This window comes from Equus quagga, chromosome 7, assembly GCF_021613505.1.
Source record: "Equus quagga isolate Etosha38 chromosome 7, UCLA_HA_Equagga_1.0, whole genome shotgun sequence".
NCBI classification, from domain to species: Eukaryota; Metazoa; Chordata; class Mammalia; order Perissodactyla; family Equidae; genus Equus; species Equus quagga.
Genome location: NC_060273.1, coordinates 31,567,658 through 31,593,076, shown reverse-complemented (window position 1 = coordinate 31,593,076; position 25,419 = coordinate 31,567,658). Strand labels below are relative to the sequence as shown.

The following is a 25,419-nucleotide window of genomic DNA, read 5'->3' as shown; positions in this document are numbered from 1 at the left end:
GATGAGAACACAAACTGAGACCCAGCATTTAGAAACCTCCACAGCTTTTGGACACTGCCATATAAGCAAGCGTGATCAGCGACCTTGTACCTTGAGTATTTTTTAAATTCCATTTTCTCATGATTCGTTTTTATTATAGTTTATAAGAATATCAATCCATAACAGATTAGAAATTTTTTAAAGGTAGGGGCAGTCGGGGCACCTCTTTCTCTACAGATGGTTCAGGGGGCACTGCTTTAGGGGGCCCAGGCAGGGAAAGGTCTAGGTAGGCTGTCCCTCTGCTAAATGTCACATGGGAAGGGATCTCCATGGGCCACTGTCCCCATTCCAAGAGCCTTTGACCCTCAGAGCAGGTTTCATTAAAAATAGTTCTCTGGCTTAACTTGGGGGAGAAACTGAAGTCACACAGTGGAAGGTTAGAGGAGGGAAGTGTCCAGAGAATTCTACCGTCAGCCCTTCCATCCATCCATCACTCAGCGTCTGCCCTGCCTTTCATACCTGCCCTGCCTGCAAACCAGATAGATCCGATGGGTTCCCCAGTGGGAGAACCACTCCCAAATGCTGCCCCTTCTCCCCTGATGATCTAGAGGTTAAGACTTGGTGCTTTCACCTCTCCCGCCCAGGTTCCTTTCCCGGTCAGGGAACCACACCCCCATCTGTCGGCTGTCATACTGTGGCGGCTGTGTGTGGCTGTGATGCTGAAAGCCATGCCACCGGTATTTCAAATACCAGGAGGGTCACCCACGGTGGACAGGTTTCAGCAGAACTTCCATACTAGACAGACTAGGAAGAAGGACCTGGTCACCCACTTCTGAAAAAGTTGGCCACGAAAACCCTGTGAGAGCTGGGGCTTCCGTTTGCGGCCTCCTGTCTTCCGGAAATGCCCTGCACCTGTCCACTCGCTCACTTTCCTGGCGCCTCTGTTAACTCATTGCCCACTCTTCTTTGCTGTCATTTCAGCAGGTTTTCAAAGAGGAGGTGAAAGTTTGTTTTTGGTTCTCTGTCTGAAACCAGAAGTCCTATTCAAAGACTTTCAAATCACCCTCCCTCTGGGGCCACAGAGGAATGAAGTTTTGAAAGGACATGCCCGGGCGGGAGGGAACTTTCTGGGCGATGGTAGTGTTCCACGTGATATCAACACTGTCACATAAAAATATAATGTCCAATTTAAAATTTCCTAGCGGCACCATTAAAAAAGAAATGTGAAATTCATTTTGATAATTTATTTTATTTAACCCAACATATCTGGAATATTATTTCAACATGCAATTAATATCAAAATTATGAATGACATGTTTTGCATTCTTTTTTACAGACCGTGTCTTACAGCACCTCAATTCGGACACCAAATTTTCCTTGCAAACGCTTGACCTCTATTTGTAAAATTTACAGTTGCAAAAGTAGATTAATGTACTCAAATTGCTCTCCACATACTTAAAAGTTTTCCAATAACAGAATCAAGTATCAGTTTTAGATTTTAATTCGAATTAAATGGAATTTAAAAGTTGGTTCCTCATTCACACCAGCCACATGGCAAGCATTCAACAGCCAAGTGTGGTTCGTGGCTGCCATGTTGGAACACAGAGTTCTATATCTTCACAGGGATTTTGGTTACAAAGTGTATACATTTGTCAAAACTCATTGCATGATATATTAAAATTGGGATGTAAATTTTACCTAAAAAAACTCTCTAGGTAATGATAGGCATGATGAAGTATTTCAAGGTGAAGTATGTTGATGTCTTCGACTTATTTAGAAATGCATCCAAAGACAAAAAAAAGAAATGAGAAGGGTTGATGGCCAGAGGGATAGATGGATAGATGTGTGATGAAGCAAATAGAGCAAAATGTTCATTGTAGAATTACGTGGTGTGATATATGGGTGTTCACTGTACAACCCTTCTAACTCTTCTGGATGTCTAAACATTCTACTAAGGTGTTGGGGAGAAAAGGACACGGGTCTTCAATGAACTATACCTGCTTGTAACCCCATCACTAAAGCTGAAGAAACATAGACCCAAAAGAGGGGTCCCAAAATGAAAGAATCCAGACCCAAAAGAGAATCTACGTATGGCTCCATTTGTATAAAGTTTTTGAACTTTATAGGCAAGAAATCAGGCAAAACAGATCTATGCTGTTAGAGGTCAGATTGTGACTATCCTTGGGTGGGGGGTGGGGGGACTAGAAAGGAGTATCAAGGGGAGTTCTGGGGTTCAGACAAAGTTCTATGCTTTGACTCGGGTGTGGGTCACATGAGTGTGCTGGTTTTGTGAAAATTCATCAAGCTTTTGCAGAGTTTGTGCACTTAACTGTGCCTCTATCTCCATAATGAGTTTTGATGCTGTTTTAGGGCAAACCCACCCTTCAGATCCTGCATGAGGGAACCCAGAGCGCTCTGTTAAACCCCCACTTTCCAGGTTTCACCGAGCGCAAGGGAAATTCCTCCCGGGTCGGAGGAGTCATGGGGCTCTCAGGACCTGGATGCTGGGGCCCTTGGTATTTATTATGGGAACCTTCTCTCTTTGCGGTTCCTGTTTGCATTTTTGAACACGCTTTGCAGAAAGCAAACTTGTGTCTTCCTTAATGCCTGGCCCGTGGGCATCGGTACGTCCTCGCTCCTCCAAATTGCCGGGACTTCAAATGCTCCTGCGCGTGGACCGCAGCGCCATTATTTATTTATCCTCTTGCTTAGTGGTTTAATTTATCGAATGGCTTTGCCGCCGGGAGCTCAAGGAACTTTTCTCAGAGAACTTAAAACACGAAACAGGAGGGTACGTTCCCTAGCTGTCGTAGGGGGAATCAAAAGAGGGGGAGGAGGGCGACAAAAGAGTGGTAAACTGAGGCAGAGCAGAAGCAGAGGTTGGGGGCTGGGGAAACAGTGGGGAATCAGCAGTCGGCAGACTAGAGCCCAAGATTCTCATCCACAGATTTTTAAGTTCAGGATTCAGATCAACTCTTGGGACCTTCCCACCCATACAGCACTTATGTGAAAGAGCGACATGTCCCCCCCCCCACCCCCACCCCACCCCCGCCCCTGCCCCGCCAGGGGCCTATGCCACAGGCAGCTTCTGGAGGAAATTATTGGAACCACAACATCCAGAAATCAGTTTCTTTTATAAGGGTGCTTCGCCAGGCCTCTGAGAACACTACTCGGGGGCGGGTGTGGGGGCCGAGGCAGTGGGGTGAGGAGGGTCCCGCTGGACTCTGTCACCATGAAGTGTCCAGGAGGGGTGTGGGAGGCCCGTGGAGGATGCTGACAGCCAGGCAAGCCCCAGGAAGCTTCCAGAACAAAGGCTGAGGGAGGAAAGAGGCCTGGGGGTGCCGACGTCCCCCAAGTCCCTTGCTTCCCCCTCCTTTGTGGGCAAAGCCTCCCCCCTAAATCGCAGTGACACGGTCTGGAAGATCTCCAGAACGTGGCGAATTCCTCTAAAGGGACGGCTGCCCAAACCTCCCACTCAAGGGGGCGACCCTTCCCAGGGCCTCACCTGCGTTCTGGCAGGTTCTCTGGGTCCGGGTTGGGCGGACTTAGGGTCAGAGGAAGGTGGGTCTGATGGCCCCGGCTGGGGTCCAGACTCACCCCACGTGGGGCAGGTGGCCCGGGGCCTGCCTGGGACTCCCCACTCCTGGTACCCCCGTGGCCGGTCCCCGCAGAGCCCCTATCCCTGGGTCCCCCCACCACCCCCACCATCCCCAACACCCCCACCATCCCCAACACCCCCACCTCGTTACCGATACCTCCTCCCAAGCCCGGGACCCAAACTCCGCCCCCTCCCCCTCTTCCTTATCTCTTTTTCTAACCTTTTGCATTTTTTTAGTCTCATTTCCTGTCGGGTTTTGCATTTCCCTCCCCCGCCCCTCCCAGCCTGTGACACACTTTCTCTCCTTTTTTCTCTCTTTTGCCTCCTCTGGCCTCCGGACTCCTGCCCGGGCGGCGCGCAGTCCCCTCCCGGCCCTGCAGCCCCTGGGCGGGCGGCGCCCCTCGGACGGTCCGGGCGGCGGGGACCGAGGGCCTGGGCGCCGGGAGGAAGCCGGCGGCCTGCGCGGAGGAGGCGCCCGCGCGGCTGGCGGAGCATGAGCGCCCCAGGTAGGCGCGGCGCCGGGGGGGAGGGGTGCGGGGGACGCGGCCGTGGTGGGGGACGCGCCTGGGGGGAGCACCGGGGCGCGGTGGGGGCGATGCCGTCGGGGGGGATGCCGTGGAGGGCGCCGTGGGGCGGGGGCGGGAGCGAGGGGCTCCGCTCGCCCCCTCGGTGTTGGACTCGCATCCCTCTTGCCCCATCTTTCTTTCCCGCTTCCCCTCTTTCTCTCCCTCCTCCAAACCTTTTTCTTTCTTCCACTTTCCACCTCCCTTATCTCTCTCCGTGTTTCTCTCGGTTCGTCCGTCTCTAAGTGGCTCCCTCTGGCAGGGTCCCCGCGCCCCTCAGAGAGGAAAGGGGTGAGTGGGGGGTCGGGGGCAGTGGCCCGGCAGGGTGCCCTTCGGTGCACCTGCCCCAGAGGGAGGAAAAGAACCTTTTCTAACACCTGAAAGGACAGGAAGTTTCCAGACCACAGCCAGCCCTGAGTCAGAGGCTCATGAGAAGGTGGGGCCCCAGGGGGTAGGAGGAGAGAAGGACAGCCCCTCCCATGGGCAGTGACACCAGGGGCCCAGGTTCCCAGCAAAGCCAGAATGAGGCCCTAGTGGCCTCGGGCCTGGAGTCACCTTCCCAGGGGCACTGACCTCCCCCAGGACACTGCCCGGGCTGGAAGCTCTTCTGAGCTCTGGGCACAGGGAGGGAAGTTTCATTCTCTGTCCCTTCGGGGTTCAGAGCAGAGTCGAGGGGGCCGCAGGGGGACAGTTACCCTGTGGGGAGCAGCCTGCCCAGCTGCGCCTGCACCCCGGTGAACAGGTTCGTCTGAGCTGGGAGCTCGCCTTTCCCCAGCTCAGGAGTGTCAGCAGAGAGCCACCTGCACCAGCGTGGCCTTGGGCCAGACTGACCTGTGCGTCCAGCCTGTTCCCAACGCCTCTCATTTGTAGCTGGAAAAAGTTTCTCCTGCCATTTGTGACTCCTCTTGAAGGTGCAAGGTTACCAAGCTACCAGAAAGGGAAAAAACGGTCAGTCACTCAACAGCTACTGAGCGCCTCCTCCGTGTGTAATGTGTGCTGGAAACCCTGTGCGCCCGGGAGGACGGGGTTTCAGCTCCAGCGCTGCACTTCTGTCCTTTCCCTGAATCTCTGCTGCTCTCCACCCGCTACACCCTCCCGGCAGCTGTAAGGAAATGATGGGTCCCAGGTGGGCCAGGGGGCGCTTTGAGGCAAAAGATAGCCTCAGGCTCAGCCTTGTCACATCCCGGCAAAATGGTTTGGAGATGCCCCTCCATATCAGAAGGGAAGGTGGTCTCCCCACCAGTCTGGTCTCGAATCTATGCATCAATGATCCTTGATGTGACTTTTCGAAAATTATGGTAAAATACATATAACACAAAATTTACCATTTTTAAGCGTACCGTCCAGGGGCATTAAGAATATTCAGGTTGCTGTACACTATCCATCTCCAGAACATTTTCACCTCCCCAAGCGGAAACTCTATGTCCCCATTAAACACCAACTCCCCACCCCCACCCCCCACCCACCATTGTACACTCTGTCTCTGTGAGTCCGCCTGCTTTAGCTACCGCCCGTAAGTGGACTCACACTGTGTTTCTTTTTATGTCTGGCTTATTTCACTTAGCGTAATGTCCTCAAGATTCATCCATGTTGGAGATGTGTCAGAATTTCCTTCCTTTGTGAGGCTGAATCATATCCCATTGTCTGGATGGACCACATTGTGTTTGACCGTTCATCCTTTCTGTGGTCTTTTAAAAGGACCTGTAAACCTAACTCTTCTTCTAAAGATGATGGGTCTTGTTTGAATCAATCAGTGGGCCCTGTCTAGGGGATGCTGTATGGGCATCGTGCGGGACACACAGAAGGAATGTGAGACCCCGATGTCCATGCCCTAAGTGGGTCACATGTACAGCGTGTGTATGTCGTGATCCGACTGTGGCTGAGACTCAAACGAGACGAGCAAGAGTTGAGGCAAGGGAGGATGGCGGGAGGCCAGTGGGGAGATGGTGGGACTCAGAGGGCCCAGGGATTACTAGAAGGTTCCAGGCTGAGTTGTGCTGGAAGGGCAACCTCCTGACGTCCTTCTCTACTTTCTTACACAGTGTTTCTTCGCCCTTCTGATGCGAGACTTGATTCCGGGACTGAAGGGCTGGGTGTCTGGTTTGGTGGTGGCAGGGTGGGGGGGTGGAGGAGAATGAGGGTGCTTCTGTGGCTGTGGCTCCTTGGAGCACGTCGTGCATGAAAGGCCAGATCGAGGGCTGCCGTTCAGGTGACTGTGATGAAAAAAAGGAGCGTCAGATGCTGATAACTGGAATCTCCTCATGTCCGTTTAAAACTGCCGTCCCTTCTCTCTTGCCTTTCCCCTGCACCGGGCCATGAAGACGGTGTCTCCTGGTAATCGAGACGAGGGTTAGGTCCCATGTGGGCCGGAATTCCCAGATGATAACCATGACCCAGAGCGTGACAGCTGTTGTTTTGCAAAACCAGCTCTGTGAAACTTGGGTTAAAAAAAAAAGTCAGATCAAGATCGAGGGAAGAAGGCAACCACCTTTTGGGTCTGTGGCCGTGTGGGAAGGAGGGTCACGCTGTGGCCCCAGACATGGGTTCCGGTCACAACTACTCTTCTGTGGTCGCCCTGAGACCTTGGACAGAAGTGTGGTCACTTCAGCTCTCTGAAGGTCATTTCTCTCCAGCGAGATCAGGATATTAATACTGATTATTTTCAGGATTGCCAGTTACACCAAGCGTAAAATGAAGAGACACGAGATGTGACATACTGTTCGCTTTGCTGTTACTCCCAAGATCTGGGGAGGATAAGAGGTTGGACGTTGACATCCAGAGCCAGGGCTGGAATGCCGGCTTACCCACCAACCCCAGCTGGGTGGACTCTCTTACTTAGTTTCTTGGTCTGCACTCACATTTTCCAGGGTGACTGTGAGAACTGAAGGAAATCCACCCTGTAGATATGCCGCATTATCTGATCGGTCTAGAAAGTAAATATTTGAATTGACTTAAATATGGGAACAGAAAGAAAAGGAAAAGACAACTTTCGAGGAAGCCCCTTAAAAACGCTTTTCTGCTGAAGGAAACTTTGCCGGCAGGTTCCCAGATGGCAGCTGGAGAAGAACATGGCTAGTGCTCGTTACGCCTTACAAAAAACATGCCCCGTGCATTGTCTCCTAAACTCTCCTTGAGCGACTCTTGCTCTGTGGGTCAGTGGTTTTAATGGGGGGACTCTTCAGGACGGTAACCTTTTTGGTGTAATTTGTTCAGGGTTCCGAGATTGTAATGGTCGCTGTCAAATTTGTGTAACGGGTGTCCGTGGACCGGTGCCAGGGGGTAATACAAGTTCTCGCTTCCGGCTGCCTCAGGCTCACACGCTATCTTCCCTGCTCCCGCCCCGTGGGTGAGCACATCTGTTACGTCACTGTTCTCTGGTCCTCCCCGCTCCGTTGGGGGGCCATTCCACAGTAGGCAATGCTCCTCACAAGTGGGTAAGCCAGAGGGAGGGGCGTGCACACTCCGTACCCCAAAGGAGGGCTCCGTCCACACCATGTGGTTTCTGTTTCGAAGGTGTAACCTTCTTTCCTGCCCCCACTCCGACTCAGAAATGTGCAGTCTTTATACACAAGTATGACAGTGACACAGCGGGGGCTCCCCCGTGCTCTGTCCCAGACACCTCACGGATCCTTGTGGTGCCACAGGCAACAGCTGTCAGACTTTGCTTTTTACCGCCAGCCCCTGGTGCTGGTCCTGTGCATTAAGAGGCAGGATGCTCGAGTGGAAAGATCTATCGACTTGGAGCCAGGCAGACAAGGGTGTGGATCCCGGCTCTGCCGCCTGCTAGCTGTGTGACCTCAGGAAGGTCACCCATGGCTCTGAGCCTCAGTTACCAGATGTGTAAAATGGGTATGAACATGCCACCCCTAAAATATTGTGGACCAGAGTGTTTCCAGATGCACCGTGTACATTAAAGTGTTCAGGGGGCTCTGCTTTTAAAGTGTTACTTGTGACTTGATTGTGTTTGCTGAACTGGGGGCAGGAAGCAGAACAGAGTGATAAGTTCAATGCAAAACAGACTATATATGACAAAGACTGTTTGCTTAATTTACAAAGAACTCATATCCAGAAATCAACTCGAGTCAGGCGTCAGCAAACTTTTTCTGCAAAGGTCCAGATAGTAAATCTTTTTACTGTCGAAACTGCTCAGCGCTGTCCATGTAGCTTGAAGGCAGCTGCAGACAGGAATGCGTGTGGCTGGATCTGGGCAGTGGCACAAAATGGGCAGCGTGCAATTGCGCCCTTGGCCGTAGTCTGCCAGCTCCAGAGGTGGGGAACTCAAGCAAGAGAGAATGCTTAAAGGATATGAACAAACAGAATATGAACAGACCCATCAATACACTTCGTTTACAATGAAATCTGTGCAAAATGAGACAACAAGGACATAGCATTTTTTCACCTGTCAGACTGGCAAAGATCAAAAAAGTTGATAAAACCTAACATTGGCAAGGGAGAGGGGAAGCAGGCATTCTGCTACGCTGTCAGTGTGATGGGACAGCCATGCGTCGCTTAATGGCAAGGACACAGTCTGAGAAAGGCATCGTTAGGCGATTCTGTCGTTGTGCGAACATCGTAGAGCGCCCTTACACAAACCTAGATGGTACAGCCCACTACACAGCTAGGCTACATGGTGCTCATCTAACGGGACCACCGTCATTTATGTGGTCCGTCGTTGACCAAAACGTCACTATGCAACTCATGACTGTATTTACCAACGTGATAAGTGATTAAACCGTCTGGTCTAGGAATTCCGCTTCTAAGAAATTACCTTACAGATAGACTTGTCCATCTTTTTTTGCACGTTGATGTTAATTGCAGCATTGTTTATTATGGGGGGAAAGCTTGAAACCACACCAATGCTCCTCAAAGCGAAGTCCATCCAGACAGTGGAGTTCTGTGGGGCGTTAATGAGACGGAGGTGGGTTTAGGGGACATCCGGAGTTTCTGGAAGAAAACACCAGCGTATATAAGAAACTCCTCTAGTGGGGACCTCTGGGGGATGGGTGGGGAGGAAGGAGTGGGTCAAAGGGGGAGGAATTTTATTATTTACTTTGTATTCTTTGTTTGTGTTACCATGAGCATCTATCATCTTATGCTTAAGAAAGGTTAGGAAAAGCGTGGCAAATGTGGTCCCCCTTGGCTGCTGTCCAGCCTTCCTGGTTCCCAACCCACCCCCTCGCACAAGTTTTCCTCCTGTAGTGACTTCCGATTTCAGCTGCGTCTCAGTAAGAGGAATCACGGGGCCTCAGCGCTCCTGTTGAATGACAAAACTGGTTAAAAAAAAAATGTTTTTTAGAAACTTAAGGCATAGCCGCCACACAGGACACTTCCCAAATCTGGAGTGCACTATTGAGTTTTTATACACACCCACATAGCCAATCACCTCGATCAAAGTACAGGTCCTTTCCAGGCCCCTGGGGGTCCTCATGCCCCTTCCCAGGTGCTACCCTCCCCCACTCTTTGCCTGTCCTTGAACTTCACCTAAACGGAATCACGCGGCCTGTTCTCTTTTGTCCGCAGCTTAACACTCATCCGTGTTGCGTGTGGCCGTCGTGTGGGATTTTTTAGCTACTGCGTAGAGTTGCGTTGTACCCGTTTCCCGCAATTTCTAGATCCATTCTACCTCTGACCAACATCTGAGTTGTTTGCACTTTGGGGCCTATTATGGGAAAGCCGCTGTGACATTCTTGTCGAAGTCTGGCTGGCGACGACACTTTTTTTTTTTTTCAGTCTGAGGGCAAGCAGAAGCCCTGTGCCAGCATTATTTGAGGTTTAGTAAATTGTTATTTCAGTGGATAAACGTTAGTGTGAAATAAAACTGCGTTTTATTGACATTAGCTCTTCGTTCCCTGCCTCCGAGTAAGGATTATGTGACGCATTGAAGTTTTCTAAGAAGAAATGGCCCTTTTTTAAGGGAATTTGAGTGCCGTTGGTTCAGGGGGAAACGTTCAGCTGAATAATAACGATACCTCACACTTCTTTCCGAGGCTCCCGTCTTCAATTCTCAGATGCTTTTCGAAAACCAGCTTGTTAGCCTCCCTCGGGCCCGGGGAGCCATGGCGCACCGTCAGCCCTGTTAGTGGGGGAATGGGCGGGGGCGCGTGGAGGTTCTCCATTCCCCGTGGAGCTCTCCATCTTTGGAAAGCTTGTCTTCCCCTACAGCTGGGGATGGGGGTGGGGATCCTCCCTAGGGCCCTGGAGATGCACCTGTTCTAAGTTTGGGGAGGTTTTAGGTCCCATAGGAAGGTGGTTTTCTCTCACTGCTCCAAGTAGGGGAGACCTCCCGACCACAGCAGGGCAGAAGGCTGCTCCCAGGAGTGGATCCACCTCTTTCTGCTTAAATTTGGTATAGAGATTTTATATAATGTTAAAATGTCTTTCTTAACTAATTTTAAAACACTCTTTTTTGTTGTTGTTGAGGTTATGATAGCTTACAACCTTGTGACATTTCAGTTGTACATTATTGTCGGTCATCTTATAGGTGCACCCCTTCACCCCTTGTGCCCACCCTCCACCCCCCTTCCCTCTGGTAACCACTCATCTATTCTCTTTTGTCCATGTGTTTGTTTATCTTCCACATATGAGTGGAGTCATACAGTGTTTGTCTTTCTCTGGCTTATTTCACTTAAGATAATACTCTCAAGGTCCATCCATGTGGTTGTGAATGGGAGGATTTTTTATGGCTGAGTGGTATTCCATTGTAGATATATATATATATATACACCGCATTTTCTTTATCCATTCGTCAGTCGATGGGCACTTGGGTTGCTTCCACATCTTGGCTACTGTGAATAATGCTGCGATGAACGTCGGGGTGCATAAGTCTCTTTGAATTGCTGATTTCATGTTCTTTGGATAGATGCCTGGTAGTGGGATGGCTGGGTCATACCATATTTCTATTTTTAATTTTTTGGGAAATCTCCATACTGTTTTCCGTAGTGGCTGCCCCAGTTTGCATTCCCACCAACAGTGTATGAGGGTTCCCTTTTCTCCACACCCTCTCCAACATTTGTTATTTTTTGTCTTGGTGATTATAGCCATTCTAACAGGTGTAAGGTGATATCTTATAAAATACCATTTTTAAACCCAATCTTTTCTGTCTTGCGGCAGAGCCAGACTAACTGGGCCCAAGATGCCCTTGTGCCCTAAGCTGATGACCTTCCTCCTTCCGCTCTCTGGCTCCTGCCTCGTGTGTCAGGGCCCAGGGCCTCCCCTGCCTCCTCTACCCGCCAGGCCCACCTCCTCGTGTAGGCGCCAGAGCCCGCCTGGCCTGTCCCAAGACACTTCCCCAGCAGTTGTCTCCTTTCTCTCCGGCATCATCCATTTTTTTCCTTCTCTACAGGGACCGCTCCCGTCAGAGTCCAGGTCTGCTGCAGTCCCACCCATCTTTAAAAAAACAGAACAAACTCACCTTGATTTCCTGTTCGCTTTCGGCTATCACTGCCCTGCTCTGTGGCCCGTTTGTACTAGTTTGCTGGGGCTGCTGTAACAGAGTACCACACATTGGGCCCTCTTAAACAATGGCCATTTCTTCTCTCACAACTCTAGAGGCTGCAAGTCTGAGATCAAGGGCTGGTCTCTCCTGAGGCCTCTCTCCGTGGTCTTCCCTCTGTGTGCGTGCGCCCTGGTGTCTCTCTGCGTGTCCAATTTCCTCTTCTTATAAGGACACCAGGCATGTTGGATTAGGGACCACACTAACGGGTCATTTTAGCTTAATCGCCTCTTTAAAGGCCTTCCTCCAGCTACAGTGGCATTCTGAGGTACTCAGGTTAAGGCATGAGCATGTGAACTTCGGGGGGACACAATTCAGCCCAGCAACCATTACAGGAAATCTCTGAAATTGTCTCCAGTCTCTGTCCTCAGTTGCCTGCCTCCTCTTCTGTCTTGGACCCACTTCAGTCAAGCTTTTGTCCTCAAACTCAATTTAAATGGCTCTTATCGGGCCGGCCCCGTGGCCGAGTGGTTAAGTTCACGCCCTCCACTTCGGCAGCCCAGGGTTTCAGCGGTTTGGATCCTGGGCGCGGACGTGGCACCGCTCATCAGGCCGTGTTGAGGCGGCGTCCCACATGTCACAACTAGAAGGACCCACAACTAGAATACACAACTATGTCCTGGGGGCCTTTAAGGAGAAGAAGAAGAAAAAAGCAAAGGTTGGCAGCAGGTGTTAGCTCAGGGCCAATCTTAAAAAAAAAAAGGCTCTTATCAAGGTCACCGCTGGCCTCCGAGTTGCTAAGTCCCATGGTCTACTCTTAGCCCTCATAGGACCTGACCTCTCAGTGGCATTTGACACAGTCCATCCTTCTCTCCTCCTTGGGACACAATGTTCATTTGGCTGTTGGGCCTCCATTCTTTGGGTTTTTCTCCTTCCTTACAGGTCCACTCCTTCCTGGTCTCTTTTCTGATTCCCCTGTGTCCTTGACCTCTAAGATCAAGTGCCCTGGGCCTCTTCTCCCTCTGTTCTCCTTCCTGGGTGGTCTCATCCAGTCTCTCACAGCTTTCAACTCCACACTTTAATAGCCAGCTCTCTAGACTTGTCTACGTGGACATGGAGGAGATCTACAATCGAACTTCTGGTGTTTGGATCCGTAGCCCTCTCTTCCATTCCTGCCAGGTGCTCAGGCTTAAAATCCTTGGAAGGGTCTTTGCTTCTGCTCTTAAGAATAGGAATGCGTCCCCTTGCTCAGCACAGAAAACCCATTTGCTCTGGCTAGGTCAGGAAGAATGTCATTCCCATGCCTTGTTGGTTCATCTTTCATTGGGGAGTTATTTACCCAGCAGATGGGGTGTAGCTTGGTGTGCTGGAGAGACCCCTGGGTTCACAAAGAGGGGGTTTGGGTTCTGTGCCACGAACCCATTGGGCAGTCTTGGCCAAGTTCCTTCTCCTCTCTGGGCCCAGTTTCCTCATATGCAAAGTGAGACGATTAGAGAGGGCCTGGGGTGGCAAAGGGTTTCCTCTTAAGGGCTGGTTCCAGGCAACTAGTCATGGCTGGCTTGAGAAGGACCCAGCTCTGTGGATGAGAGCTCTGTGATCGATTGCCCGTGTCTGCTGTGGGTGCGAAACTGAAGTTTGAAGCCTGGTGCCCCCGTGAGGCATCGCCCGCACTTGCCCTTCAGGACCAAGAGCCCTTCCAGCCTTAGAAATCCGTGATTGCTCCGTGACCTTGAGCAAATCACTTCGCTGTCCCAAGATTTTGTTTCTTCCCAGGCAAGATGGAGATTGATAATCCCTGCCTTCCTACCACACAGAATTGCTCTGAGGAGCATATGAGATAGCAGGTAAAAAAAAAAAAAAAAATTGCTTTGAAAATAACAAAACGTTCTATAAATGTGAGGTTGTATTGTTATTAATTGACCTCCCTTGTCATGAATTCCTGTTAGTCATGCCTTCCTCTGAACCACCTGACTTTGCTGTCATTTTCCCCACCCTCTGGCAAGACAATGCCATTTGGATTTGCCTGGTGAGGAGAAGGAAGGGCATTAATACGGATGCTGGGTGTGGGGTGCAATCTCTCTGTGCTTGGGAGATCTCAGCATCTTTAACAGCAGCCTCCCCCCCACCCCTCCCCAAGCAAGTGAAAGGCAGGCGGCTCTCCCAGGCGGCCGTTCAGCAAGTCAGCGGCATCTCCTCACCAGTTTGGGACGCTTGTGCACAGCGGGTGGGGAAAACTCTTCCCAAAGTACATTTTTGTCGCCCTTAAGGGTTCGTTCCTTATTGTCCCAGTGTCCCGAGTTAAATTAATTCTCCAGTTGGGCAGTGGGGAGCGGTAGGTCCCCCCGGAACGCTGCTGAGCACGGCTCTGGTTAATTTCGGGAGTGAGAACGTGCCCTGCGGCCCACGGGGACCCAGTTGGAGACATCCAGATATATCTGTTTGTGTTACCTGATGAAAAAACATCCCGTCTCTGAATCTACACACCTCCCTTCTTTCACCTTGAATGTTGGTAATGCCCTATGTTTTCTGCCAAAATCCCAAACCGAGCTCCGGTTTGCAGCCTTCTGTATGCATTAACTTTTCCCAGAGACCCAGGGGAGCCATCTGTTCTCGTATTATTTGGTTTAAGCAAAGCTTTGGGGCATTTTTTCTTGCCGGTGGTATGTTGTGAGCTGAATTCATGGCTTGGCTCTTATTTATTAGCGAGCGTGTTTTATTGTCATGTGTTTCATTTCCTACTGTCTTTTACTTTGAGCTTCATTCTGCAGCCTTTGTCGCAAACAGTGTTCGGTGCTGTGTGAAATGAGCAGCTTTCAAAACTCTTCTAAGACGTGAAGGTTGTTTTTTTTTTTCTGGTTTGATTTTTTTTTTTTTTCTTAGTGGCAGAAAAATAAAGGACTTGAGTTTCCTGTAGGACTGGAAACAGTGAATCAGATTTTTGTTTTGTTTAAAACTTGAAAATCTCAGGCAGGATCGAGAGTCTCTGGACAGAGCTGAAGGCTGGGTTTAGGGGGTTGGGGCGATGCGCCTTCCTGACGGTCCATTCCACGGGAGAGGGGGTGGCCACCCAGGGAGACTGATCGAGAGGGACCAGAAAGGCTGCCTGAGTCAAAACACTGCCCAGGCCTGAGTGGGCACTGACACTCCCCGCCTTTCCTGTTTTGTGTAGCATTTTAATGATTCAGCGCCTGGGGTTGCTCACAGAAGAAGGAGGGTGATGAGAGTGGCTCTGCGTCCCGCCAGCCGTGGGACCTTGGACAAGTCCTTGAACTTCTGTGCACCTTTCTCCTCCTAATCTGTGAAACTGGATAACAGCACCCCTTCCCCAGGAAATTAAATGAGATCCTGTCTACCAAGTGCCCAGCACATGTGGCAAGCACGGTGCTCAGGGAGCAGTGCCCACGAATGATACAGGTGCCCCGCTCGTTAGCAGGTGCCCTAGGGCAGGGTCTGAAGGGTCCCCGCCAAATCTAAAATCTAGCTTGAACCATTTGAAAACAGTTGTTTATATTCCTGCACCTCATCACCGTAGGTGAGCATCCATGATTCCCATTATCCACTTATTCATCCCTTGACGCAGACCCGGTCACTGCCATTCGCAAGCACTCCACTAGGTGCTGGGGATAAAAAGATGCAAAGCCAGGGTCCCCGCCCCAACAAGCCTGTAGTCTGGTGAGGAGACAGTTAATTGCAAGATAATGCAGTTGCGATAAGAAGGTACACACTGAAGACGCATCTGAGAGAGAGGAGTACCCAGGTCTGCCCGAGAGAGTCAGAAAAACCTCCCACAGCCAGGGGGTGGAAATGAGGCTGGGAAAATAGCTTGCCTTTTCCAGGCAGGGAGGTGGAGAGAGCCTTCTAAACAGAGAAACAGCAGGTGCAAAACCTTGGAGGTGTGGTGAGCGTCAATGTCAGAGAAAAGACGTGAAGACGTGGGGGCAGGGGGAGGAGAGGCTACCCAGAGCCCCAGGATGCTGAGCCAAGGAAGCAGATGCTGGCCTGTGGGCGAGGGCAGCCGCCGGGGCATTCTGAGCAGGGGCCACGGGCCAGGCTGGGCGTGCAGGTTCCAGAGATCACGGACGGCAGCGTGGAGGACAGATGGAAGACTCGGGGCAAGAGGCAGGGCCCTGCTCTAACGGGACAAGGGCCAGGACCAGCTTTATTGTCGTTTTAAATAAACTTTCTATCGAAGAATAACATTCATGCATGAGACGTGCACAAATCCTGAGTATGGAGCACAACGGGTTTTCACGTGAGCGCATCCGTGTCTCCAGCACCCAGATGAAGCAGCGGAAAATTCCCAGCTAAGAAATAATATTGCCGTTAGTAATCATAATGACTTTTAATATAATAATAACTTTTAGGATAAGTGTGTCCCAAATAATGCATGGGACGTTCATGTTCTAAAAAATTATTGGTTGTTTATTCAAAGTACAGATCGAATTGCACGCCTGTCTTTCATCTGACAACCCTGGCTTCATCCGTGTTTTCCATATGGCAGCAATTCTACCATATTTTTATTGCCAGAACAGTCCGTTTTATGAATAGTCCACATTTTATCTATACTACTGTTGATGGATATTTGGGTTGTTTCCAGTTTTTGGCCGTTGTGAATAAGGCTGCTGTGAGCACTCTTGTCCATATCTGTTGGAGACACGTGCTCGCATCTCCACACCGGGATGGATTTGCTGACTCTTAGAGTGTGTTTGTATGCAGCTCTAATAAATAAATAAATACCACCAAATAGTTTGCCAAGAATGTTGTTCCACGCTACGCCCCCATCAGTAACAGATGAGAGTTCCAATTGCTCCACGTCCTTGCCCCCACATGGTATTGTCTGTCTCTTCGTTTTAGCCATTCTGGTGGGTGTGCAGTCAAAACAAATAATTTTGTGGTTTTAATTTGCATTTTATTTATGACTAATTAAGTCGAGTACCTTTTCAAGTGTTTATTGGCCATCTTGGATATCCTCCTTTGTGAGCCACCTGTTCAAGTATTTTCCTTGTTTTTCTATTGGGTTAGCTTTTTCTTATTGAATTGTAGTAGTTCTTTATATATGATAGGCAGGAAACCTTTATCTTTCTTATGTTTCTTCCTAAAAGCTTGATTGTTTCATCTTTCACATTTAGATCTATAATCCATCTGGAATGGATTTTTCCTTTAAAATCAACTCTATTGAAGTATAGTTTACATACAATAAAATGTACCCATTTTAAGTACACAGTCCAATGAGTTTTGATACCTGTATATACTCAAGTAACCACAACCATATCAAGATATAGAACATTTCCATCATGCCACAAAGTTGCCTCGTGTCTCTTTGCTTCTCAGATTGCAGTCTGTGGCCCAGGAGCCTCAGGCCTCACCCCAGACCTCCTGAATTGGAATCTGCATTTTGACAAGATTCCCAGGTACTTTGGAGGCACATTAAAAGTTTAGAGACCATCTGAGTTCTTTCAGAGAAAAGTGACATGCCAAAAATGCTGTTTCTATTGTTATAAATAGCATAGCCTGAAGCAAGGCGAGGTAAATGGGTAAATGATGGATTATTCAGTTTGGGGAAAAAATGAGAGCGAGAAGAAGGACTAAGTTGGGCAGAAATTTTGAAGTCATTACAGGAGTACCCTCTGTTCCCGGGACCGAACACTCCTTCTCCTGGAGGCCTGGCCCGCTGGTGTCCTAGCGGAGCGTGAGCCCTGCAGATCTGAGGGACAAGAGTTGCCACTGAGGAGGCTGGGGGCTCCAGGGGCAGCTGCTTCCCGGTCTGTGCCCTGCACCAGAGTGCAGAAAGCCGGCCTAATGACTAAGTCCAGAAGAGGGCTTAGTTTTGGGTCGTTGTTGCTGTTATTTTCTCTTTTTTAAAAACTTTTAGTTTTATTTAAATAATATATATATAGGTTGACTGTGTCTCCTGGCCTGCTCCATGCCACCCCCCCCCCCCCGCCCCGCAAATCCCACATCTCTGACATTTTAGTCACCTTCTTTTCCGATGGCCCCTTACCCCTCACACGTGGTGTCCAGTTTTCCAGCGACTAGACCATCCCTCTGCTGACAGGGCTGGGGAGGGAATCTGGGGCGGATCTGCTTCCTTTTTGTATCTTCCACCCACCCTCCTGGTTTAGCCCCCACCCCGCACGTCCGCCTCCTGCGGTACAAGGTGCCCCTGTTACTCTCTGAGCCTTTCTGGCGTTCTGCAGCGTAAACTGGCTTTCTTCTTGCCAGCTCTCCTACCGTTGGGCGCTTAGGTTTCATCCTTCTCTCTTCTAAGTCTTTAAACACTTTTTAATTATAAATTAAATTTCTTTTAAAAACTCAAACAGAGACTGTTTACACATGTTATAAAGAATACTAACAAAAAGACTTCACGTTTCAGTCTATGGAATTTGTTTTTGTGAATGGTTTGAAATCCAATTAAATTTATTTAATAAAATTAAATCTATTCCACCGGGCTGTCCGGTTGTCTCTCTCCGCCCTGGGCTTCGGTGCCGAGTTTCTCGTTTGTCAAATCTCCGTATATTCCTGGCTCTAAATCTGAGCTCGCTGTTGTGTTCCTCAGACCGACGGGTCTTTTGCCAAATACCAGGCTGTCTTCTTCTCTGTTTTCTGCCTTCTTAGGTTTTAACTGAGCATTTCCCGATTCCATTTGATCTCCTCTCTCAGTGTATCAATTATACTTCTTTTAAAGTTTTTTTAGTGGTTGCCCTAGAGTTTAGAAAATAATTTTTTTTTTTTTTTTGCTGAGGAAGATTAGCCCTGAGCTAACATCTGTTAGCCAATCTTCCTCTTTTTTTGCTTGAGGAAGATTAGTCCTGAGCTAACATCTGTGCCAGTCTTCCTCCACTTTATGGGCCACCACCACCACACATGGCTGACAAGTCATATAGGTCTGCACCCGGGATCCAAACCCACAAATCTGGGCTGCCAAAGCAGAGCGCGCCAAGCTTAACCAATGACACGGGGGTGGTCCCTAGAAAATACATTTTTAACTAAACCAAGTCCCCTGTCAAATGATGTTATATTGTGGGGCTGGCCTGGTGGTGTAGTGGGTGAGTTCATGAGCTCCTCTTCAGCAGCCTGGGGTTCACTGGTTCAGATCCTGGGCACAGACCTATGCACTGCTCATCAAGCCATGCTGTGGCAGGCCTCCCACATATAAAATAGAGTAAGATGGGCACGGATGTTAGCTCAGGGCCAGTCTTCCTCAGCAAAAAAAAAAAAAGATGTTATATTGCTTCCCACATAGTACAGACATCTTAGAACAGAGTAGTCCCCATTCACCCTCCCCACCCTGTGAGGTTGCTGTCAATCATTTCACTTACCCATCTGCTATAGTTACCTGATACATTGTTACTGTTACTTTAAAAATAGTTATATTTTAGATCAATTAAGAATAAGAAAAATAAAAGATCTTATTTTACTTTTATTTGGTCCTTCTCTAGTATTTTCCCTTTCTATTATTTTTCTTCTCCCTGGCGATCCTCTTTTAACGTATCTTTCAGGACAAGTCTGCTGGCCATAAATTCTCTCTGTTTTGGGTTATCTGAGAGAGCCTTTATTTCTCCTTCACTTTTGAGGACAGTTTCACTGGATATAGAACTCTGAGTTGGCAGATTTTTTCTTTCTTTATACTCGCCATATTTCACTCCACTCCCTTCTTGCTTGCACGGTTTCTGATGAGAAGTCCACTGTAATTCTTATCATTATTCTTTTATAAGGAAAGTGATTTTTTCCCCCTCTGGCTTCTTTCAAGATTTTCCATCAACCTTTGGGTTTCTGAGGTTTGCATCTAATATTCCTGAGTGAGTTTTTGTTTGTTTTTCCTCCCTGGCATTCTCTGAACTTCCTGGATCTGTGTGGTTTGGTGTCATTAACTTCGGAAAGTTCTTGGCCATTATTAATTCGAATATTTCTTTTGCTTCCTTCCCTTTTTCTTCTCTTCTGCTCATCCAATTATGTGTATACTGCAGTTTTTATATTATCTAATAGTTCTTGGATATTCTGTTGTGATTTTTTTTTTTTTTTTTGAGGAAGATTAGCCATGAGCTAACATCTGCCGCCAATCCTCCTCTTTTTGCTGAGGAAGACTGGCCCTGAGCTAACATCCGTGCCCATCTTCCTCTGCTTTATATGTGGGGCGCCTGCCACAGCATGGCTTGCCAAGCAGTGCCATGTCCACACCCGGGATCCGAACCGGCGAACCCCAGGCCACCAAAGCAGAACATGTGAACTTAACCACAGCGCCACCGGGCCAGCCTTGTTCTGATTTTTTCACTCTTTTTTTCTCTTTGCACTTCAGTTTGAGACGTTATATTGACCCCTATTCAAGCTCACGATTTCCTTCCTCGGCCATGTGCAGTCCACTGATGAGCTTCTCGAAGGCATTCTTCGTTTCTGATACTGTGTTTTTAATTCTTGCTTAGAGTTTCCCTCTCTGTGCTTACATTACCCATCTTCATGCTGTCTTGTTTTTCCACTGGATCCTTCCACATGTTAATCATAGTTATTTTAAATTCTCCATCTCGTAATTTGAGCATCTGTGTCATATCTCAGTCTGGTTCTGATCATCGCTTTGTCACTTCAAAATGTATTTTTTCTTGCCGTTTGGCATACCTTGTACTTTTTCGTTGAGAGACATACGTGCTGTGTTGGGTGCTAGGAACTGAGGTACATAGGGTTTTAGCGTGAGGATGTATGTTAATCTGGCTGGAATCGGAGCTCTATTTAATGTTTGTGGTAGCTGTAGGTGCTAGAAGCTTCTGACTCCTTGAGTATCTCTGTTTCTGTCTCCCTTCTTGGCGTTGGGTTTCCCTGTGTACTCCTCCTTAAAGAGAGTCTGGTTTTTCCAGCTCTTTCAGCTCCAATCCATGGTGGTCCTGGAGCCCTGTTGGTGTGGTCGTGAAGTGTGGGGAGGGGACTGGTGTGTAATGTGCTATGATTTTCAGTCTCTTAGTGGTTTGTGATTTGGGGCATGAGCTCACAAGTGACTCTCCAGTGACATAGCTTTTTCCCTCTGCCCCCTGACTCCCTTCCCCAGCTGCAGCTTTCCCATTCTGTTTCCTTGAAGCCTAACCCTGTTGGCTGTGGTCCGCCTTCCCGCTTTGCTGAGACAGGAAGGCTGGAGGGGGCTGGAGAAGGGAGCAGTTCCTTCCCCAGTTGAGTTAAGGTGTCTGAATCGCACTCTGGCCAAGTCCTCCCCCTTAGAGAATAGGCCTTTGTTATGAAGAAACTCTGGGTCTATTTCACGGAGGTTCCTTTTCCCCTTCCTCTGCCACCAGGGAGGTCTTTTTGGGATCCTCACTGTGAGAACTTTGTGGGGTTTCTGGGAGAAAGCCCAAAAATACATGGTGCCCCGCCCCCCTGCCGAGTTTTTCATTCTTACTAGTCCACACTCAGCCTCCAGAACTTCTTCAAAATCTCCATTTATGTGTTCCTACCAGCTTATGGCTCCCTAAAAGCAGATCTCAGTTGCTGTATTCCTCAAGACATCCCTGTCTCTCAAGTTTTCAGGGTGGCCTTCTGTCCTGTGACCTTAGTTCTCTGATGGGTACAGGAAAATTGCTGATTTTTGGTTTGTCCAGCTTTTTCTTATAAGGATGGAAGTGACAGCTGCTAAGCTCTTTACATGTTGGAGCTGAAACCAGAGGTCAGTATCAAGCTGTTTTCCTTACTGTCGTATATTGGTTAGTAGGCTACACTGCGTAAAAAATAGACCCCAAGATATCAAAGTCTTAAAGAACAGGAAGTATATATATATTTTCGTGTAAAATCTAGGATGGGTTTTCAGGTCAGCAGGACAGCTCTTCTCCACACAGTCAGTCAGGGACCCAGGCTCTTTCCATCATGTGCTCCACCATACCCTAAGGCCATGGTGTTGTTTGCACCCAGTCAGAGAAGGAGGAGGGCAGAAGGGCACACACGTGGGAGGTTTGCTATGGACCTGACCTGGAAGCAAAACACATTGCTTTTGCTCACATTGCATTGGAAAGAACTTAGTCACATGGCCACACCTGACTGCAAAAAAGCTGGGAAATGTACTCTAGTCACGCAACCAAAGAAAAAGAGAATGGAACAGCTACCAATCTTTACCGTGTGTTGCTTTCCATTAGGTCTTAATGTCCGGGTTGGACCCATTCCCTTGACCTTGTCTTTATCATGTGAGTCTTGACTCCTTTTGGTCCTTTGCTTCTCCCTACATGTTTCAGATCCAGCTTCTCATCTTCCATAAAACACGCTGTTGGGGTTTCAATTGTGTGGAATCCATAGATCAATTTGGGGAGAACTGGCATCTTTATGATCCTGAGTGTTTCCGTCTGTGAACTTGGCGTATCTTTCCATTTGTTTAGATCTTCCAGACCGGTTTTCAGGAGAGTTTTAAAATCATCCCTATGAAGGTCTTGCTTAGTTTTTGTTCAGCTTATTCCTAGTGTCTTTGGGTTTTTTACTGCTATTAACAAAGAGTACGTTTTACAATTTTTTATGTTTGTTACTAGTGTAGAGAAACAGTTGATTTTTTTTATGTCTAATCTTGAATTCATAACTATAATAAAGTCTTTTTAAAAGTCTAATGATTAGTCTCTATGGTTTTTAGTTTTTCTATTTAGATAATATCGTTTGTGAATTATGGCAGCATCTTCTTCTTCTTTTCCGTTTCTTAGATCTTTTATTTCTTTCTCTCGTCTTCATTTATGTTTTTTACTGTACTGGCTGGCGTCGACGATAACGCACTGAATAGTAGCTGTAATCGTGGGCATCTGTGTGTTAGCCCCAATCTTGAAAGAAAAGCTTTTAAAGTTTCCCCTTTACTGTTATGCTCACTGGAGGATTTTTGTGGAGATGTTTAATTAGGTTAAGAACGTTTATTTCCTTCCCACTCCTAGTTTGCCAATATATTTTACCATGAATGCATATCAGATTTTATCAAACGCTTTTTCTCTACAGTTACTGAAATGACTGTGTACAACTTTTTGCGTTACCCTGTTAAGGAATCAAATTTCATCATAATATTTTCTAAAGTTAAACCAACCTTGTGCTTCTGGGATAAACCCAACTTCATTATGATTTTGTTTATTGTCACTAGATTTGTTTTTCTAGTTGAACGGTCTTTTTGTTTTAACTCACTTTATGCTTTCTCTAGTTCCCATTTTAAAATATTCTTTTTTCTCATTTCTTCAGAATTGATTGAGATTTTCGTTTTGTTTCCCTTCTAATTCTACCCTCCACCCACTGGCTTTGGGTTTAGAAGTTAGACACTCTATTTTTTATTTGTTTAATGGATACTCAAGACATTTTAACATTTATATTTAATAAAGTTAATTAATATTTTTGCCCTCTTCCCCCAAAATACAAGGATTTTCGTATTCATTTCTAAATAGTGAGCACGCTGATTCATGCAGTGTTTTGCAATATTTTAGTTTTATTATTTTTAAACCCCACAAAATAGACATTATTTGTTTTGTTTTGTATAGCTAATGCTTGTCTAGATTTCTGTATATATTTATTATTTTTCTCGGTCGCTCTTCTTTCTTGCATCTAGATCCTTCTTCTGAGAGTATGTTTCCCCACCCGAAATATGTCCTTTAGAAGTTCCTTTAATGAGGGCCTGCTGGAGATAAATTCTCTATTTGTGTTTGTTTGAACATACCTTGATTTTGCTGGTGTTCTTGAAATAAAATGTCACAGAGTATACAGTTCTGGATTGACTGATACATGCTTGCAGCAAGCTAAATGTATCATTTCACTGCTGCTGAGGTTTCCACTGCTGCTGACATTTTTGTCACCTGCGAGTCTAATTGTTGTCCCTTTGAAGATAGTCTTTTTCTCCCTTGCTTCTTTGACAGTTGCTTTCTGTTTTGTGGTGTTTTTTCTGCAGTTTCACCACAAAATATCTAGGTGTGGGTTGATCTTTTATTTCTCCGTCTGGGATTTGTCGTGTATCCTGAATATGAAAATTCACGTTTTCATCAGCCCTGGAAAATTCTCGATTACGCTGCCGTGTTGTCTCTCTTCCTGGATCTCTCTTGACACATGTGGTGTCTTTTCACATGTTCCTCTACCTGCCTCGACCTCCCTAATATTTTTCATCTTTTTGCCTTTCTGTACCATATTCTCAGTAAATTCTTGGTATTTGGTATCTTGGTAATTTCTTCATATCTATTTTTTAGTTGACTAATTCTCACCTCAGGTGTATCTATTCTGCTTAACCATCTTTTGAGGGCTTCAAAAACCATATTATTAAGGACGTTTTCAAACATATACCAAAATAGAAAGATTCAGATAATGAACTCTTCCCTTTTCCCATTGCCTGAGTTGAATAATTATCTCCATGTGAGCTGCTTCTTGTTATATCGATACGCCCACTTCTCCCCTCACTGGATTGTTGCCAAGCAAATCCCGAACTCTGTATCATTTCATCTATAACCATTTTAGTTCCATAGAGTTTTGAACTTCAATCGTTACAGTTTTTCATTTCTAATTCTATTTGGTTCTTAGAGATCTGTTGGAGTAGTTATTTCTTTATATTTTAATTTGTTTTATTTATTTAAATGTATTAAAGACAATAATCCTATCTTCTGTATTTGGTCAACTTCCAGTATCTGAATTCCTGGTGGATCTGATGCTGCATTTACTGTTCTGCTAACTGTTGGTTATTGGGTTTTGGTTCATTCTATGACTTTTTTTTAATTGTGTGAGTTCTTTGAAACTTTGTCTACGGAGCAATTTCAAGGCCTGGGTTGACGCTGTGCTCCTCCAAAGATGATGTGAATTTGCTTCTGCCAATGCCTGGGCGCCCTGTGAACGGGATCACTTTGTTTAATGTAAGCATTTTATTGAAGTATGACATACATACAAAAACACATACAAATCGTTAGTGAACAGCTTTTGTGACCAAGAAGCAGAAGATGATCAGAACTACAGAATTCCCTCCTGTTCCTTAGTTATTTCCTCCCCTCCAAGGTCACCTCTATCCTGAACATAGAGTAGTGTTGCCTGTTTTCGTACAAATGCAATCATCTAGTCTGTCCTCTTTTTTTGTATCTGCCCTCTTTCACTCACCGTATGTCTGTGAGCTTCATCCCTGTAGATGCATGGAGTTGCAGTGTTCATTTTCGTGGCTGTATAGTACTCCACTTCATTCGTCTCTTCTACAGCTGACGAGCATCTGAGTGGTGTCCACGTGGGGAATGATGAATAGTGCTGCTATGAAATTCTTGTGCATGTTTTGTGTACACATATTCTGCTTTTCTGTTGGGTCTTATAGGAATGGAATCGGGGTTCCCAGGATGCTTGTATGTTCTGCTTTAGTACTGACAGCTTTCCAAAATAGTCGTACTAACTTATATTTCCACCAGCAGCACAAGAGGACAGGATGGTTTAAAGTAAATCCTCAGCTTGGTGCTTTCTGGTCCTTGAAGTCAGGTGGATTAAGATCCTCAAGCCACATGAAACCAGTGGCTACAAAGTCAGAGGGAGGACTTTCCCCTCCACTCAGCTCAGGCTGACACAGATGAGTTTGCTCACAGATGAGTCTCCATCTGTGGATTTTGTGATTCGTTGCCTCTCTAGGAATACCGCCTTCCAGAGGCCCCCCGCTTTATGTGAGGGTCTCTGGTCTGACTCCCCACCTCCCTCTGGCCCCAGGTTGGTTCACCGGCCTGGGAGAGGTCTTCAGGGCTGCCTCTGGGGTGCAACTGTTTGCTCCCTAATTTCTCTGGTCTCCTGCGTGCTTTTGCTGCTGGCCCCTGAGGACTTCCTCTAGTGTCTTACTGGTGGCCTGTTATGCACTTTAATAAATATCTTAAAGTATTTTATCAGGCATTTTCCATGTATTATGGTGGAAGTGTCTTTAA

At 47.4% G+C, this 25,419-nt stretch overlaps 1 protein-coding gene across 5 annotated transcripts in view; it reads left to right on the top strand.

The window, feature by feature from the left end:
- The first annotated feature begins 3,870 nt into the window (after window positions 1-3,870).
- Window positions 3,871-25,419, top strand: part of CARD11 (caspase recruitment domain family member 11) — a 115,022-nt gene continuing 93,473 nt past the window's right edge. For 2 of the 5 annotated variants that reach the window (XM_046668515.1, XM_046668513.1), the window contains exon 1: window positions 3,873-4,083. Coding sequence is in view for 3 of the 5 variants with exons in the window: in XM_046668513.1 (XP_046524469.1) it covers window positions 4,071-4,083 (13 nt within the window). In the remaining 2 variants the exon portion in view is untranslated. Of the gene's footprint in view, window positions 4,084-13,282; window positions 13,417-25,419 lie in introns of those variants that run through there. The other 3 variants (XM_046668512.1, XM_046668514.1, XM_046668518.1) reach the window with 3 other exon arrangements.